The sequence below is a fragment of the Podarcis bocagei genome (genome assembly GCF_964188305.1).
Source record: "Podarcis bocagei genome assembly, chromosome: 16".
NCBI lineage: Eukaryota > Metazoa > Chordata > Lepidosauria > Squamata > Lacertidae > Podarcis > Podarcis bocagei.
The window spans coordinates 6,180,548-6,198,320 of record NC_138142.1 but is presented as its reverse complement, the minus strand read 5'-3'; the positions used below and the strand labels follow the sequence as shown (position 1 = coordinate 6,198,320).

Below are 17,773 nucleotides of genomic sequence, written 5' to 3'. Positions count from 1 at the left end.
CTGTCGATCACCTGATGTCACCATGATCATACCTGAACTGTTTCCTTTGCCTGCGGGCCAAATTTGACATGCAGGCAAAAGCACAGTGCTTTGCGGGCACCAGCGGCGTAGCGTGAGTTGTCAGCACCCGGGGCAAGGCAAGTAATTTGCGCCCCCCCAACCCCTAACCTGCCGATCTGAGGCGAGTTGCCGCTGGCGCTGCCGCCCAAACCACGCCGCTTGCCCGGAGGAGGAGGGGGGCAGAGAGGCGAGGAAAATGCAACATGGCCCAGCAGCTGCAGCAGCAGCAGCGGAGGCGGGGCTGTGAGGAGGGGCTGCCTGGCGCGTTCTCCGCGGCCCTGACGCGCGGGGCTGAGAGCCGCTGCCTGCCGGACGCCTTCAGCCCGGGCGCGCGCACAGCTCGTCGGTTCCACGAGACATGGGGCTCTGCTACAGCCTGCGCCGGAGGCTCTTCGGCGACTCCGGAGGCAGCGAGCGCGCCCCCCCAGATGTTGCCCCCGGTGCGGTCGGCCCCCCTGGCACCCCCCACGCTACGCCACTGGCGGGCACCAACCATCAACTGATAGTAAGGGCTTGCAAAGCACCAATGGTTCCTCTGGAGCTGTCCTTACTTGCCATGTGGCATCAGGCATGGGGCAGTTGAGGATAGTATGAGGAAACTGACCACATGGGCCAGACGTTCCCCACTCTGGCCATAGCTGTTGGCATCCGTCTCAGGAGACAATGGAAGAGTCAAACTCTTGGGGCTTTTGAGTTGATTTTAATAGCAACAAGGGTGATTAATTGCTTTCCCACCCTTGTGGGATGGGCTGGGTGGGCTGTTGCTGCTGGTATAGAGACATAAACAGGTATATTCATGTCATAGTCTTAAATTGTTTTTTGCTCAAAAAGCACAAGAGCTGGGAGCGGCAGCCACTAACTAGGATTAGACCAGGAGTAGGGAATCTGGAAGGACAGATCGTGAAGCTGAGGCTCCAATACTTTGGCCACCGCATGAGAAGAGAAGACTCCCTGGAAAAGACCCTGATGTTGGGAAAGATGGAGGGCACAAGGAGAAGGGGATGACAGAGGACAAGATGGTTGGTCGAAGCTACCAACATGAGTTTGACCAAACTGCGGGAGGCAGTGGAAGACAGGAGTGCCTGGCGTGCTCTGGTCCAGGGGGTCACGAAGAGTCGGACACGACTAAACGACTAAACAACAAAGGCAATCTGCCACTCTCCAGATGTCCAGGGGTTCCAAATCTCATTATCTCTGCCCCTTGTTTCCTGGGGCTGTTGGGCATTGGAGGGCAACAGCATCTGAGAGAGCCACCGCTGGTCCATCACTGAATTAGTCCAAGAGATGGAGGGCAGGTGTACCAATGCCTGCTCGCCATAATAGCCACATGGTGCCTCCATACATAGGAGCAGTATACATCCAATAAGCAGGTGCTGAGGGGAAGCAAGAGGAGAAGGCCATGACCCCCATGACTTATTTGTCAGTTTCCAGAATGTCTTGCTGTCCTCTGTTGGAAACAGAATACTGGGTTGGACGAGCCCTCAAATGATTCTATTGATAACATTCTTATGATTCAGCATCATGCCTCTTCTAGACACCCACCGTTCCTCTCTACACTGGCCAGACTCCCTTTCTAAGAACACACAAAGTCTTAAACCATAGTGGATCGAAGTGACTTAACTATTTGATTTGATTTTCAAAATTCAACAAAGAGGACTCTGATATAATCTCCTTATGCTCAGCACTGTGTTTTCGAGAACAGGCCTCGATGTTTCTCTTGCATTTTCATCCTGAAAATTGCCTTCTCTCTCTTGCTTCTCCTTAAGTGGCCCCCAGGAACAAAAGGTTTCCATTCTGCTACTATAGCAATCTTTTATGTACTTTAAGTTGCTGGGCAACAGAGGCTGTGCCACCCACAGGTACTTGCCTTCAGATGGTCTCAGAAACAAAACAGGGACAAAGAAACGAGGAGGAAACAATAGCAGAATTTGCAATGGCTCCCTGTGACGCTATTAATGCAAGCAGGCTTCCAGCTAACTACACATTCCAGTCCCAGTTGCCACTTATCTAGAGTCTCACCTGTTCATCTGCACTTATTTAAATTTGTTTTGTACCTAATCCTTGGGATCCCAGTCCTGAATAATTCAGAGTGGGGTCTGCCTTAGGGGGGCAACTGTCAGGAGCCACAGTGTGGAAGGGAGGTACCCCATAGAATCACAAAATTTCAAAAAGGATGTGCTTTCCCAAACCCACATTCCCAGACTGTTTGCACTCCTGTCTCAGCGATGTCTATGGTGACTTGGTCATGCCCACAGAATGAAAGGTGGCAGGATCCCCAAGCAGCAGATAGGTAGGTCTGCCATAGTCAAAATAAAAAAAATCCTTCCAGTAGCACCTTAAAGACCAACTAAGTTAGTTCTTGGTATGAGCTTTCGTGTGCATGCACACTTCTTCAGATACACTGAAACAGAAGTTGCCAGATCCTTTTATATAGTGAGAAGGTGGGGAGGGGTATTACTCAGAAGGGTGGTGGGAATGGGAGATTGGCAGATAGCTGAGATGAGCCTGTTGACGACTCTTAACAACTGTAATAGGTCTTACAGGATCCCCAAGGACATACTTTACGGGGCACTGGCTTCAGGCACCACATCCATTGGCAGACCATCTCTGCATTGATGCCTACAGCCTTGACCCCACTGTGTCGGGATCTCTTGCAGTGCCTGAAGATAGGCAGTCAGGTCATACATCATAGCAGTGACCAGAGGAGGAATGACCACTTGGAGGAGCAGAGAGAGAAGAAACGCCATGGTGCATCTGCAGCAGCAAAACCAGATGCCTTCATCCGCCCCGGCTGCAACAAAACATGTCTCTCCCATGTCGGTCTCTACAGCCACAGCAGGGACTGCAACCTTCCAACAGTCTGAATTCACTCCCAAAGGTGCACTCATCTCCATTGACACCTGAGACAGATGGATGGCAACAGCAGCAGCAAAATCATGTGAGTTTCCACTAGTGCTTTTGCCAGACACATTTAGCTTTGCAACAGACAAGTGCGCCATAATAAGTTTTGCTTCAATCAAGCACTTTGGAGGAACTGTGTGCATGAAGACAGGGAATCAAGCGCTCTCATCCAGATCTCCAAGTTGACTGTTGAGTACCCTTAACTTCCTAAGCACCTTTCTCCTCTCCTTATGATCATAACAACAGATACTTTCTTTGGTTCTTGCTGGCCATAAAAGTCACAATATACTGTACCCCAAAGTCAGGCGAACAACAGTGCCCAGTGGGAGTGAGTTAATAAATCCAGTCTCTGTCTCTGCTCTGCTCTTGCTATCTTTTTCAAACCGCTTTCAAATATGCTTACTTTTCTAATCTTTCCCCTCCTCTCATCCACAGTATTATCCCTTATCACCGGGTTTTCATCTCAAGTTCTCCAATTTGCTCACGCAAATTGAGTGCTCATTAAGATATTTTAAATTAAGACCTTTCATGCAAAGCGTGTCACATATTTCTCTCCCCCCGTTTTTTTTAAAAAAACTAAATTCCTTATCACAATGTCTCAGGCGGTTTACATTATATTCTATTAGAAATCCATTTTGTCCAAGGTTGTTGCAATTCATAGATTAAAGCCTTTTCCTGGCTTTTTGTATTGTTCAGAATACGTTTATGAATTCACCTCTTTAGTAGTCAGACACATACTACATATGCTGGTATCCCAGTCTTTGATAATGTTGGTTGGCAGAGTGTGGTTTTCCTTTCAAATGTGCATATAATTTCAAGGCTCCCTTGATAAGTGTGTGTTGTGGTTTGCAAACAGGGACGATTTAGGGTTCTGAAATCCCCATTGCAAGGTCAAAACTGAGAAAGCAAGAGCGCATTCAGAGCCACAGTAGCCGTTCTTTGACTAGGGGAAGAGCTGTAGATCAGTGGCAGAACATCTGCTTTGCATACATAAGGTTCCAAGTTCAATCCCCAACATCTGCAGGTCAGGCTGGGAGTGTTCCCTGTCTGAAACCCTGGAAAGCTGCTTGCAGTCAGTTGGACCAGGGATCTGACTCAGTACAAAGCAGCTTCCTGTCTTCCTATTGCATTTGATTCAGCCTGGCACTATGTAAGGAGGCAGCAATTTCTGTCCCATTCTATGCACATTGCAGCCAGCCGTGTTTCTGTTCCACTGCAGTTCAGCTCGCACTAAAACTGACATTATCCATCTTGCTATGTGCTGCGACCAGAACTAATGGAATTAAATATGTCCTCAATTACGACATTAACGTCAGGGCATAGCAGAGGAAACACCTAAGACAACATGGGAAAACAATGCAATTATTTATGAATGTTCACAGACTAAGAAAACATCGACTTGCAATATTCACACACATGATCATCATTTCTGACCTCAGCAGACATGCAAATTGCAGCAATTTGCTCTCGTTTCCATTCCTGGTGAAATTCTCTGAAATCCCTAGGTGGTGCAGAAGGAGAGGGGAAGTGGGCAGGGAGACTCTTCCAGCCACCACCCTCTTTGGCATGACTTGCCCTCAGATATAGCTCCATGCCCCTCTCAGCTGTAACCTGAGGGTTGGGGGTTAGGCTTAGGAGTTAGGGGTTAGGAGGTTAGGGTTAGTGTTAGGGGCTTAGGGTTTCGGGTTAGTTTGGGTTTGGGGGTTAGGGGTGCCCCAGTCACTCTAGGTGGCTCTGAACAAAATATTTAAAACACAATAAAAACAACATCAAACATTAAAAACTTCTGTATACAGGGCTGCCTTCAGGTGTCTTCTAAAAGTTGTAGAGTTGTTTATCTCCTTGATATCCGGTGGGAGGGCGTTCCACAGGGCGGGTGCCACTACCAAGAAGGCCCTCTGCCTGGTTCCCTGTAACTTCACTCCTTGCAGTGAGGGAACCACCAGAAGACCCTCAGAACTGGACCTCAGTGTCCAGGCTGACACTCCTTCAGGTATACAGGACCAAGGCTGTTTAGGGCTTTAAAGGTCAGCAATAACACCTTGAATTGTGCTCAGAAACGTACCGGGAGTCAATGTAGATGATCCCGGCAGCCGCGCCCGATCACCAGTCTAGCTGCCACATTCTGGATTAGTTGTAGTTCCCAAGTCACCTTCAAAGGCAGCCCCACAAAAAGCGCATTGCAATAGTCCAAGCGGGAGATAACCAGAACATACACCACTCTGGTGAGACAGTGTACAGGCAGGTAAGGTGTCAGCCATCACACCTGTTGGAGCTCATAGACAGCTGCCTTGGACACAGAACTAACCTACGCTTCCATGGACAGCTATGAGTCCAAAATGACTCCATTTTGGTAAATAAGTAAGATTATAGTATAACAATAAATTATAAAATAAAAAATGTGTTTGTGCAGACCAGTGCCTGCCCTAAACTCTCCGAAGGAATGGTCACAGCCTGCTTACAACTATAGGCTTCACTCACACACACTCCCCGCCCCCAGCTCTTTGGATTAAGGGCAGATCAAACATCAAAAATGCTTTTATTTTGCCCTCCATGAAGATTGGGGGCAGGAGGCAATCCATCTCTGTCACATTGCCTCTTCTTCCAAGCCAATTAGTTATCCTGACATGCTCAGAGGCTTACCAGAAGTAGGATGCTGGTACCTGGCTTTTTCAGCAGTAATTTTAGAAAGCTATGGGGTCAAGAACTTAAAAGCAGGTTCTTACATTGCAAAGAGGAGTAGCAGATTCACAGACTATACTGACCTACTATGAAGGCTTTGAGGAGATGGGAGAATACCTTTCATGGGGTAACTAAATCTTATGAACCAGGGGTGGGCAACCTTTTTCCAGCCACATTCCCTTCCGGGCAACCCTCTGTCACCAGTCTGGGCAGTAACAGCCATTATCCAAGTTCAAGGGTGCATTGCAGTCAAGGAAGGTGTGAAGCAGGGTTGGTGAGGGCTGTGCCCTGGGGGGGGGGAGGTGCCTGGGGAGATTCCGAAAGGCCGGGCAGAGAAGCCTGGAAGGCTACATATGGCCCCCAGACTTGTGGCTTCCCATCGCAGTACTAAACTAACAGCAAGGAAAGGTGGAACACCAAATGAAAAGGAAGATCAAAGTTAAATATTTACTTGTAGAGCAACAATATTTGCAAATCTGGAATGGATCTTCTGGAGTTTTCTATTTGCATACTTTAATTAATCTAAAAAAAATATTAAAACTAATCTCACAAAGGAAAGGGTCAGGGTATTAATTAACTTGAGATTCATTGCTTTTGTATAATTTAGAAGTTCGACATGGAGCAGAAAATGGTGTTAATAAAAACTAAGTTACTGTGACAGGTATAATTTCACGGATTAGCCCAAACTTCCAACATTCTCACCAAGTTTAAGGCTAACCTCTCTGTTTTACACAGCCCTGCTTCAATTAAAATACTTTTTTTTCCTCCTCCAGATGAAAATTACATTTCATTCTCCCTTTAACCTCAATATTTCTCTATTAATGTGATTTTTCTACCATGCAGTTCTTAAACGGAATGCAAGTCACAACCACAGTAATGGGGAAATCTAAACCTGTCGCTTAATGTTGAGTAACCCTTCTGACTGTCCAGCTCAGGGACAAATTAACAACTCTTTTTGGACAGGCTTTCCCCGTCTTCCATGTGACAGCCCTTCAGATATTTGAATAGGGCTCTCCTATCACTGCTCAGTCTTCTCCATTTAACCTCACAAGGCTTGCTTTCCATAGGGCTGCTGTTTTTAAAACATTATTCCATCCCATAGCTGTGGTTGGCAAATGACAAAGCAGAGGGGCAGAAGAATGATTTGAGAGGGATCAGAAATGGTGCCTTATATAGGTTTCCAGTCAAAGTCCATACTTCAGGCAAGGGACGGCTAAATTTTGCCTTCCAGATGGTGTTGGATGCCAACTCCATCACCCCCAGAGTTGCAGCCCTCCAGCATCAGGGAGGAAGGGTTGGGGAAGATATTCAGTGCAATGCCACAGAAGACAGAATCAGGATTCAAAATGACCTTTCGTCCAACAGGTAGGGATGGGGGCAGAAATTTGATTCTCTTTCCATTTAAAGGTGTATCTTTCCAAAACAGTGTGTGAATCGAAACACAGCCATCACTCGAAACTCACGCTTCTCTGGATTTTGCAATGCAGTTCTCCAGCCAAATAATATGGAGAAAAATGCAGATACCAAGATGAGAGTGTGTGTAATGATGCTTATTTCACGAAACATACAACCACGGATTATGTCGGGGTGTGTGTGTGTGCAAAAATGCAAAATGCATACAAAGATGTGTATATTAGTATAAATTTGTAGATGAATTTTTATGAGGATTTTAAAATATAATGCAAACTGATGTTGAAATGTAGAGAACTCAGCTTAAAGCGGGGAAAATGAGGGAAAGCAAGATTGAAGGAGTCATCTATCCCTACCCAGGGAATGCTATTAAAGAGTTAACTCCAACTTGAATGGTGTGATTTACTGCTGGCTGACTTTTGGAGAAGCAGCCAGGCCAGCTATTACATCCTTATCTTGTGGCTGGTGCAACATCTCCTTGTGCCCAGCTCCTAGGCAGAACACCTTCTCTGCATATTTCAGCAGTCTTGTCTCGGTCAGCTCCTTGCCCTGCTGGACAGCTCCATGGGCAAGAAAAGGGAATCCAAGCCATGCTACTGTGCTTCTATGACTGGGACAAACTACCCATGCGCTAGTCCATGAACATCAATGCCATAAGACATTTGTTAGCCTTTAAGACGTCACCACAAGACTCTTTGTTGCCCCCAGTCCTGGAACATTTTTCCAACACTCGAAAGCTGTGCTCATGTTGGAAATACAAAAAGAAATTGATTCCTATTCAAGGGTAAAGATCAATAAAAGTATCTGAATTTTTCCCCGCTGTCTTTTAACTAGAAATGGCAACGGCAGCTGTATGCAGCTCAGCTTGGATTTCTTACCTGCTCTCTGCATTTGGATTGATGTGCTCACATACAATGGTGGCGGTGGTCTGTGTCCTCCCATTGTCCACGTCTTGTTGAACTCCCCACTGGTCCGGATCACTGACTCGGATGTCTATTATCTTCACACCTGAAGCAGCCTTAATTCTACCAAGAAAAGAACAGGCACAGCGTTAGTTCTACATGACGCCTTTTGGGGGTAGGAGAAATCTCACAGGAGGCCCCAGTGGATGGTCCAGGAGCATATGTTCTTAGTTTACGCACCCAGGAACACCGACTGGCCTGCAGCTTCACAAGGCGTGAATGTAAGTGTTGTAAGAATGCACACACATTGTGTCTCTCAGTCTGACCTACCTCATGGGACTGTTGTGAGCATAATTTGGAGAGGAAATGAAGACTATGTACGCCACCTTGAGCAACTTGGAGGGACGTTGGGACATAAATGTAATTAATAAATAATAATAATAATAATAATAATAATAATAATAATAATAATAATAATAATAATAATGAAATTTATTTGTATCCCGCCCTCCCCAGCCGAAGCCGGGCTCAGGGCGGCTAACAGCAATAAAACAGTATAAAAGTATAGCATAAACAACACTCTAAAATCATTCATCATAAAATTAATTAATTCAGGCCACTGGCAACCATTGGGCCAGAGCTCCGCGAAGATTGCCGAGGGAGGGAGTCAGGCTGTGCCCTGGCCAAAGGCCTGGTGGAACAGCTCTGTCTTGCAGGCCCTGCGGAAAGATGTCAAGTCCCGCAGGGCCCTGGTCTCTTGTGACAGAGTGTTCCACCAGATTGGAGCCACAGCCGAAAAAGCCCTGGCTCTAGTTGAGGCCAGCCTAACTTCTCTGTGGCCTGGGACCTTCAAGATGTTTTTATTTGAAGACCGTAAGCTTCTCTGTGGGACATACCAGGAGAGACAGTCCTGTAGGTACGAGGGTCCTAGGCCGTATAGGGCTTTAAAATCAGCACCTTAAACCTGATCCTGTACTCCACCGGGAGGCAGAGCAGCTGGTGTAGCACCGGGTGAATGTGATCTCGCAGCGAAGACCTCGTAAGGAGTCTCGCTGCAGCATTCTGCACCCGCTGGAGTTTCTGGGTCAGTCTCAAGGGCAGCCCCACGTAGAGTGAGTTACAATAATCCAGTCTGGAGGTGACCGTCACGTGGATCACAGTAGCTGGAAAATGCACCCTGCAGGCACTAAGCAACTGAAACTAGGCCCATTCACTATGTGCATTCAGAAAGGCAAGTACTGAAGGCATCCAATAGCCCGTGGCTTACAGGAGAGTCTTGCTCTGATCTTCTTAGGCCCTTAACTGGAACCAGTTAAGAACATGTGTGTGTTAATTTATGACCTCCAAAACTAAAAGAACCACATCTAAAAGAGAATGAATATTTGTTTCCTTCTGGAAGGAGCCCTCTCACAATGCTGATCTCCTCTCTGGTTGGATTTAGCTTATCAAGGAAGCTTTCATTCATTTCTCATAGAAAGCTCCCCTTCCCCCAGTCCTTACCCTGCTGCCTCAATCGACACCTCGCCCTTCTTGTTACTCCACTGGCTCCATGGAAGCTTAGACTAGCATTCAGTGAGATGCAAATCAGACCCTTGGTGGCTGTCCCTGGTTCCCTGGTTGGGCAAACTGCCAAGGAAGACAAACCGCTCATTGAGTCAAGGAGCAGGTTGTTTAAATATTTAATCAGAATTAAAATGGAGCAAGCTGTGCAATCCACAAGGAACTACAGATGCAACCACTTTGAAGGAGAATAGATAGACACCCTGGTTCATAGATTTGCCTCTTAATGAGGCTTCATATGACAGAGGGAGGGAGAAGCCTCCTGGTGACTGTAGTGGCTGCTGGTCCCCAAAACACTTACATAGTTGTCATTAGGGTTGACTGAGCAGAAGATTGGTTGTCCCCAGAATGAATCAGATCCCCTTCTATGTTTCAGGCAAACATGGAAAATGCCTCAAATGGTGGGATAATTTCAACCTTCGAAAGAGCATTCCTACATTGGCATCATCTTTTTATCCCTTGGATCATAGGGAGGGATCAACTCCCATGCTCTTAAGCACAAACAGACCCAGTGGGCCTCTCTACCTTATTTCAAAATGGGGGGTCACCAACTTTTTTGAGCTGGTGGGCACATCTGGAATTCTGAGAAAATACTGAGGGCACCAGTCACAAAATGGCTGCTGTAGGGGTGTGGCACAGCACAAAATGGCTACCGTGGGAGGTATGTAGGAGAGGCCAAGCAAATGCAGATAGAAACTAAGCAGGAAAAGCTAACAGTCTCTCATGCATTGTGGGTTTTTGATGGGATATTTACTTTCACAGGCACCATAGAAGGTACTGGCATGCACACCAATACCCATGAGAGCTTTGGAATTCCCTGCTCTAAAATGAAGTTGTTTCTAATGTCATTTGCTATGCTGGTCCTGCCCTGCTCCAAGGGGGGTGGGCTCCAATTCATTTTGGGGTTGAGCACTCTTCTGCTCATCCCTCCCTGAAGTAGATATAGGCTGGCAGGGTGCCTGAGAGTAGAATCAAGGTGGGTAGCCACTTAAGGTGGGCTATGGTATTTGTCCCAGTTCTGCTCGCATCCACTTGGTACAGTGGTGCCTCGCAAGACGAAAAGAATCCGTTCTGTGATTCTCTTCGTCTAGCGGTTTTTTCATCTTGCGAAGCAAGCCCATTGAAGGATTAGCGGATTAGTGCTATTAGCGCTATTAGCGGCTTTTAGCGGCTTATCTGCTGATCGGATCAGCTGATAAGCGGCTTAGCAGCTTAGAAAAAGGGGGGGAGGGGAAAAAACCAGCAGGAACTCACAAGACATTGTCGTCTTGCGAAGCAAGCCCGTAGGAAATTCGTTTTGCGAAGCACCTCCAAAACGGAAAACTCTTTCGTCTAGCGAGTTTTCTGTCTTGCGAGGCATTCGTCTTGCGTGGCACCACTGTACTTCACAGCATTCTGAACTGCATCTGCTGTTGTAAGGCTGAAGTTACTTCATATGAAAAGGCATAAAGACTAAGGAATCAAGCAAACAATATTTTATGGTTTGTATTGTATGATAAGGGTTGTAAACCACTTATTATTAAATAATACAAATAAATAAGACCTGGGTGCTTTACTGTCTATCATAGGGGTGCTTATGTCACTATATGCCAATTTGGACTAGGGGTTTAATTTCTTTCAAACATTCTTGTGGGTTCACCTCCAAATTCTCCTTTCTTTCTGATCATCTGTCCAACTTAGTATTCATTACTCCATCAAAAACTATTTCAGGTTTGGTTCAAGTTCAGTTTCAGCTCTAAGTATATGAAATGGATTGGACTGATCTGCTCTTCTCCACAAGCCAGACTACCCTCTTATCTATTTAATCTATATTTTTTTTATTGGCACAATCCGTAATAAGCAGCGCTCCCAGTTTTCTACAGCACCACAGCACTGCTGCCACAAATGGCCAGTGGGTGGTACTGATGCTTCCCAGTACCACGGGCATTCGAGTAGAATTCAACTTGCTCCTCTAAAGCTGCCAACTGCGGCCTAGATACTCAATGTGAGGAACTTGCCACACAGACTATATTGAACTTTCAGACCATTCACCTGTCTCTGTTTCCCTGCCTACAGGTACCAGCCCTCCCAGGCTGTCCACCCATTAGGTCATAGGGAGAGTGAAGATCTCGAAAGAATTTGTTAAAACACACAATTTGCAGCAAAGTGCAAAAGTCACATTGATTAGGTGGAAGCTAAGCATGTTTACATATTTCCCATTGCCACCCATTGTTTGATTTCAGAGCCCAGTCCTTCGTCCCTAACAGGCCGGATCCGATAAATGCTGACACTCCCATCTGCTCAAGCCAACTGCCGCATTTCCCAGCCCTTCAGCCAGGATGCAATGCAACACATGTCTTGTCCATCCAAGGACACTCGGTGATGCTATTTTTACTCAACTGGGCTTCTGAAGAGATTTGCTGACAATGCATCTCCTGTCAACTGGCTATTTGCTTCTGGCCTGCAGGGGTGCCGTTTCCTTATAGAAAACCTCCTGGGTTTTCAGCAGACATGCTTGGTTGTCTGCTACAGATGCTGATTTCATTCACTGTCTTCCCAGGTTAGCATTATGCCAGTCCAGTAGTGGCTGGTGCCTTTTGGGACTGGGAGGGTGGAAGACAGGGAGCCCAACAGCAGGTGGTGCCAGAGCCAATAACGGGAAGACAACTTGTTCTAGTTTTGCCTTCTTTCCCTCCCTGCTGAGTTCTGAAAATGGCAACCCTGAGACTAAGGAGGAAGAAGATGGCAGACAGTGCCACCCCCTTGGCTCAGCTGGACGTAAGATGCCAGGGGCGGGAGCTAGGAGCGAGTTAGTAATAACTCACACAGTGTCAGTGAAGATGACTCTTTATTCAAAAGGCCAGGCCTATTGAGCACAGCCACTCTTCCTGGTAGCTCTTGCCCCAATGACACAATGTGTTCTCACAGTTTTCTAAGTCTCCTCCTCCCTCAGTCCTTTCCCAAGCAATCTGAGGCTCCTTCATCTTGTCTGTCTTTGCTCTGCCCTCTTCATACCTTCACTTCTGCCTCTGATTCTGGAATGCTCCCTACCACAGCCTCTTCCCACTCACTAAACTCTGTTACCTCTTCAGCTTCCGACACCTCTTCCTCCTAGTCTTCTCCTTCGTCTCCCTCTGACCACTCATTGTCATCCCACCATCCCATCCCTGGCCTCTGTGCCTTCTTCCCTCGGGGGTTCCCCCACTGGTGCCTCCCACCACTCCTCTGAATCCAGCCAGCCCATGACAGAAGACAGACAGGTGGGGCAGGACACCCTTTGCTCTCATGGACAAGCCTCCACTGAGTAGTTCTCCACTGGGTAGTCCCCTCACTTCCCAACGCGCAGGAACACACACATTGCAATCTTTCTGGACACCAGAATTTAAGCACTCAATCTGATACATTATCAAACTGGGAGGCTCCTCTTTTGTGCCACACCCGTGTTTTAGTCAAAGCAGAGTAATGCAGGGGAGAATCAGTGGAATTCAGAGAGCGCCATCCAAACCTGTGATCAGGAACTGTTGGGCATAAGGACAACCCCCCTCAGGCAGCACAATCAGAAGGATTTGTGGACCCTTACCAAGCCACCCCCAACCTACCACTATTTACTGCTCTATGGGTGCTCATGTGCCTTTGTATCAATGCAGATAATTTGCAAGTGCAAATCTTCTGCAAATCAGTGTGTCCCCCCTCTCTCTTTTATGATGGTCTTTCCTATCATTTGGTGATGGTGATATGCAAGTGGCTTTCCACAATAAGGTCACTCCTTCACAGGAAACTGTCTGTGGAGCCTTGTGAAAGAGACCATGTCTCAGTGTAAGGCATTTGGGGGGGAGGCATGGGGAAAGTGGAGGGAAATTGGCAGGGACGGTTGTGGGGAAGGAAGAGGGTAATGTCTGATCCAGCTCAAACAGGGGTGGATCTGATGTGAAATGGGCCAGACCTTCGGAACTAGAGATAGTTCACATTTTGGACCTGCTAACTTGCAACATCACTATCAAAAATTGCAATGATAACACGGAGGGGTCCTCTTTTCATACCTGCAACAAGGAGATCAGAAGCTTCCATTCATGGTTTTAAACAAGCCACAGTTCTACCTGATGCCCAAACTTGGAAAACTGTAGTTTCTTCAAACTCTAGTTCAGTCTTCCCCAGTTTGGTTCCCTCAAGATCTTTGAAATTACAGCCCCCACCAGCCCCAGCCATCATGGCCAATGCTCAAGGATGCAGAAAGTTGTGCTCTAACCAGGTTGGAGATTAGAAGGATTAGAATTGGCTGCTTCATTTGCTCTTCCTAACTAGAGTTTCATCAAACCACAGTTCCCTGTGTTTGTATGTCACAGGTAACTCTGTTTTGTTGAAAATCAGGTACAGAAGCTTCCAGTTTTCCCTCCATATGCATGAAAGAGGATAGAGGAGAATATGCAAGCCAAAGACTCACCACAGCTCACTCACATTGTAGGGAAAAAACAGGCTCCCCTTTTGTCTGAACTGGGCTTGAGAGCATTTTGTGCTCTCCCCCTCCCTTCTCGTCCAACACCTCCACAAAGCTTTCCTTTTAAAACTGTACCTGAATCACACATCATCGCTCCTGTGAGCTTTTTTAATTTTTCCACTGCTGCTATTTTTATATAACCTTTTCCAGTTGCATTGTCTAACCCCCTCCCTTCCTCCTTGTCAGCCATGCCAGGATGCAGCAGGTATGAAATAGCTTATTAGAGCATTGCACTCCGCACAAACAGCATGGCTTTGGCAAACAAAGGGAAAGGGAAACCAGAACGCTTGGCAGGAAAGGCAAGAGGTGGAAATTATGAAGCCAAAAGGGGACTTGAGCCCTCCTCTGAGGGCTTGAGCGAATTCCCCTGCAGACCATAGAAGGTTCATAGAATTGTAGAATGCAGGGATCTTTTGTCCTAGGTGGGGCTCGAACCCATCATCATGAGATTAAGAGTCTCATGCTCTGCTGACTGAGCTATCCCAGATGTTCAAGAAGCATTGTTGTCTCCAGCTGTGGAGGCAGAGCGTAGCCCCTCTACTTGGAACCTGAGGTGAAGGGCAAGATGCCCCCTGCCCACTTTCACATCTAACAACCTGACCAGGCTGGCTGCTCAATCTCCTTTCAACCACTGGCAATGGGGCATCGCCCTCTACTGTACCTGAGGAAGAAGACTACCTTAGGAGGTGCAGAGCAAACAGTCTGTGAGCACCTAGAGAGGAATGCTGTGATCACCAATAGTCAGCATGGATTTCTGAAAAATAAGTCATGTCAGACTAACCCGATCTCGTTTTTTGACAGAATTACAAGCCTAGTAGATGAAGGCAACGCAGTGGATGTAGCCTACCTTGATTTCAGCAAGGCATTTGACAAGGTGCCCCATGACATTCTTGTAAAGAAGCTGGTAAAATGCGGTCTTGACTATGCTACCACTCAGTGGATTTGTAACTGGCTGACTGACCGAACCCAAAGGGTGCTCATCAATGGTTCCTCTTCATCCTGGAGAAGAGTGACTAGTGGGGTGCCACAGGGTTCTGTCTTGGGCCCGGTCTTATTCAACATCTTTATCAACGACTTGGATGATGGACTCAAGGGCATCCTGATCAAATTTGCAGATGACACCAAACTGGGAGGGGTGGCTAACACCCCAGAGGACAGGATCACACTTCAAAACGACCTTGACAGGTTAGAGAACTGGGCAAAAACAAACAAGATGAATTTTAACAGGGAGAAATGTAAAGTATTGCACTTGGGCAAAAAAAATGAGAGGCACAAATACAAGATGGGGGACACCTGGCTTGAGAGCAGTACATGTGAAAAGGATCTAGGAGTCTTGGTTGACCACAAACTTGACATGAGCCAACAGTGTGACGCGGCAGCTAAAAAAGCCAATGCAATTCTGGGCTGCATCAATAGGAGTATAGCATCTAGATCAAGGGAAGTAATAGTGCCACTGTATTCTGCTCTGGTCAGACCTCACCTGGAGTACTGTGTCCAGTTCTGGGCACCACAGTTCAAGAAGGACACTGACAAACTGGAACGTGTCCAGAGGAGGGCAACCAAAATGGTCAAAGGCCTGGAAACGATGCCTTATGAGGAACGGCTAAGGGAGCTGGGCATGTTTAGCCTGGAGAAGAGGAGGTTAAGGGGTGATATGATAGCCATGTTCAAATATATAAAAGGATGTCATACAGAGGAGGGAGAAAGGTTGTTTTCTGCTGCTCCAGAGAAGCGGACACGGCGCAATGGATCCAAACTACAAGAAAGAAGATTCCACCTAAACATTAGGAATAACTTCCTGACAGTAAGAGCTGTTCAACAGTGGAATTTGCTGCCAAGGAGTGTGGTGGAGTCTCCTACTTTGGAGGTCATTAAGCAGAGGCTTGACAACCATATGTCAGGAGTGCTCTGATGGTGTTTCCTGCTTGGCAGGGGGTTGGACTCGATGGCCCTTGTGGTCTCTTCCAACTCTATGATTCTATGATTCTAGAGCAGCCTCATTTAAAGGCAATTGGCGGGATGCCGACATCTCATAGTATCTACCACCTAAGGCAGCTGTATCATTCTGCCTCATGGGAGGGCTGGCCCTGTAACCTGGGAACAAACCCTGGCCTGGAGCCTTAGTTTTGCCCCTCCCAAGCCAGCCTCACGTACCCACAGCTTGGCACAGAGAGAGTGAAAAGGATTGGTCTGCACCTCCATGCACACCTGTGCTCCCCCATCTTCCTGCAGAACGGCACACAAAGACAAAGGACTCAGGATGGATCTACACACAGGGGGAAAACCGCTATAAATAAGTCAGAAATTAGATCATTATAATAAAAGAAAAGAAACGCTATGTAAAAAATGCATAATTTTTTTTTGCTCTCTGTCACCATCTGGTGTTGCATATTTATAATGCATCCAAAGCATTTGGGTTTTTTCTTTACTAATGTAGCTGAGTCCTGAGTTGCGGTTTACACAGCAATAGGGCTTTTTTCAGCCAGAACTCACCGGAACGGAGTTACCGTACCTCTTTGGTATGTTCCAGCACGTATTCCGTCACTTGGCACAGCACTCTGTATTGAGTGATGCAGGCTGCGGCGGAGGGATGGTTTGGTGCAGTGCAATGGTGGAACGAGTGGGCAAAAAGAAGCTTTTTTAGGGGCAAGGTCCCTTAAAAAAACTCAACAAGTTCTGGCACCATTTTTTCTAGGAAAAAAAGCCTTGCATAGCAACATTCTAACATGCCATGCCCATCCCCAGGGCAAATACACTGACAAAGTAGGGAAGAATGGGCAACAAAAATTACAGGCCATTCTTGGTAAATAAGGACTGTTGGGCCATATGCAATGAATCTCTTATAAACTCAAATTTTGGGGATTTCCCAGGAGCCAGCCCATTGCTGCAGTCTAGAATTCTAAATTCTACTTGCAAAAAATTTATAATGCTGAAGTTATGCTAAATCCCATTTTGAACTATCTTCAGACTACACAAATTCACGGAGGACGTAACTGTGAATGGCTACTAACAATGATGGTGACTTTATTAGCTCCAAGATCAATGGCAGAATGCCCTGACTATTAGTTGTTGCGGGTGGCGCTGTGGGTTAAACCACAGAGCCTAGGACTTGCCGATCAGAAGGTTGGTGGTTCAAATCCCCGCGACGGGGTGAGCTCCCGTTGCTCGGTCCCTGCTCCTGCCAACCTAGCAGTTTGAAGCATGTCAAAGTGCAAGTAGATAAATAGGTACCACTCCAGCGGGAAGGTAAATGTCATTTCCGTGCGCTGCTCTGGTTCGCCAGAAGCGGCTTAGTCATGTTGGCCACATGACCCGGAAGCTGTACGCCTGCTCCCTCAGCCAATAAAGTGAGATGAGCGCCGCAACCCCAGAGTCGGTCACGACTGGACCTAATGGTCAGTGGTCCCTTTACCTTTACCTTTACTGTGAGAACAGACTGCTGGGCTAGGTAGATCCTTGATCTGATCTAGCAAGGCTCTTTGGTCCTTAGAATCAGAAGAAAATGTTAAAAACTATTCTGCCAAGCTTTGGGGATATGCTGATATAATTAAGAACCAAAACTGGAACATCTCCAGTGGAAATGAAAGTATTCTGGAGTTCATTTAACCTTTCTTGAAAGTGCTCCAGAGCCCCCCAACTCAAGGGACTCCAGTACTATCTGGAGAGCATCAGATTGTGGGGAGGCTAATCAAAACTATCACATTTCAGAAGATTCTTCAAGATGCCTTTCCAAGCACAACAGTGACATTCTCCTAAGGGACCCTCTTGGGCCCAGAATTGACGG

The 17,773-nt window shown here is 46.8% G+C and overlaps 2 protein-coding genes across 4 annotated transcripts in view; both read right to left on the bottom strand.

The window, feature by feature from the left end:
* Positions 1-17,773, bottom strand: part of TMEM132B (transmembrane protein 132B) — a 368,394-nt gene that overhangs the window by 194,507 nt on the left and 156,114 nt on the right. For all 3 annotated transcript variants that reach the window (XM_081174744.1, XM_081174746.1, XM_081174745.1), the window contains one exon: positions 7,932-8,078. In XM_081174744.1, the coding sequence (XP_081030870.1) occupies positions 7,932-8,078 (147 nt within the window). The remainder of the gene's footprint in view (positions 1-7,931; positions 8,079-17,773) is intronic.
* Positions 1-17,773, bottom strand: part of LOC308576035 (uncharacterized protein) — a 476,523-nt gene that overhangs the window by 332,110 nt on the left and 126,640 nt on the right. The gene's annotated exons all lie outside the window — the stretch shown is intronic.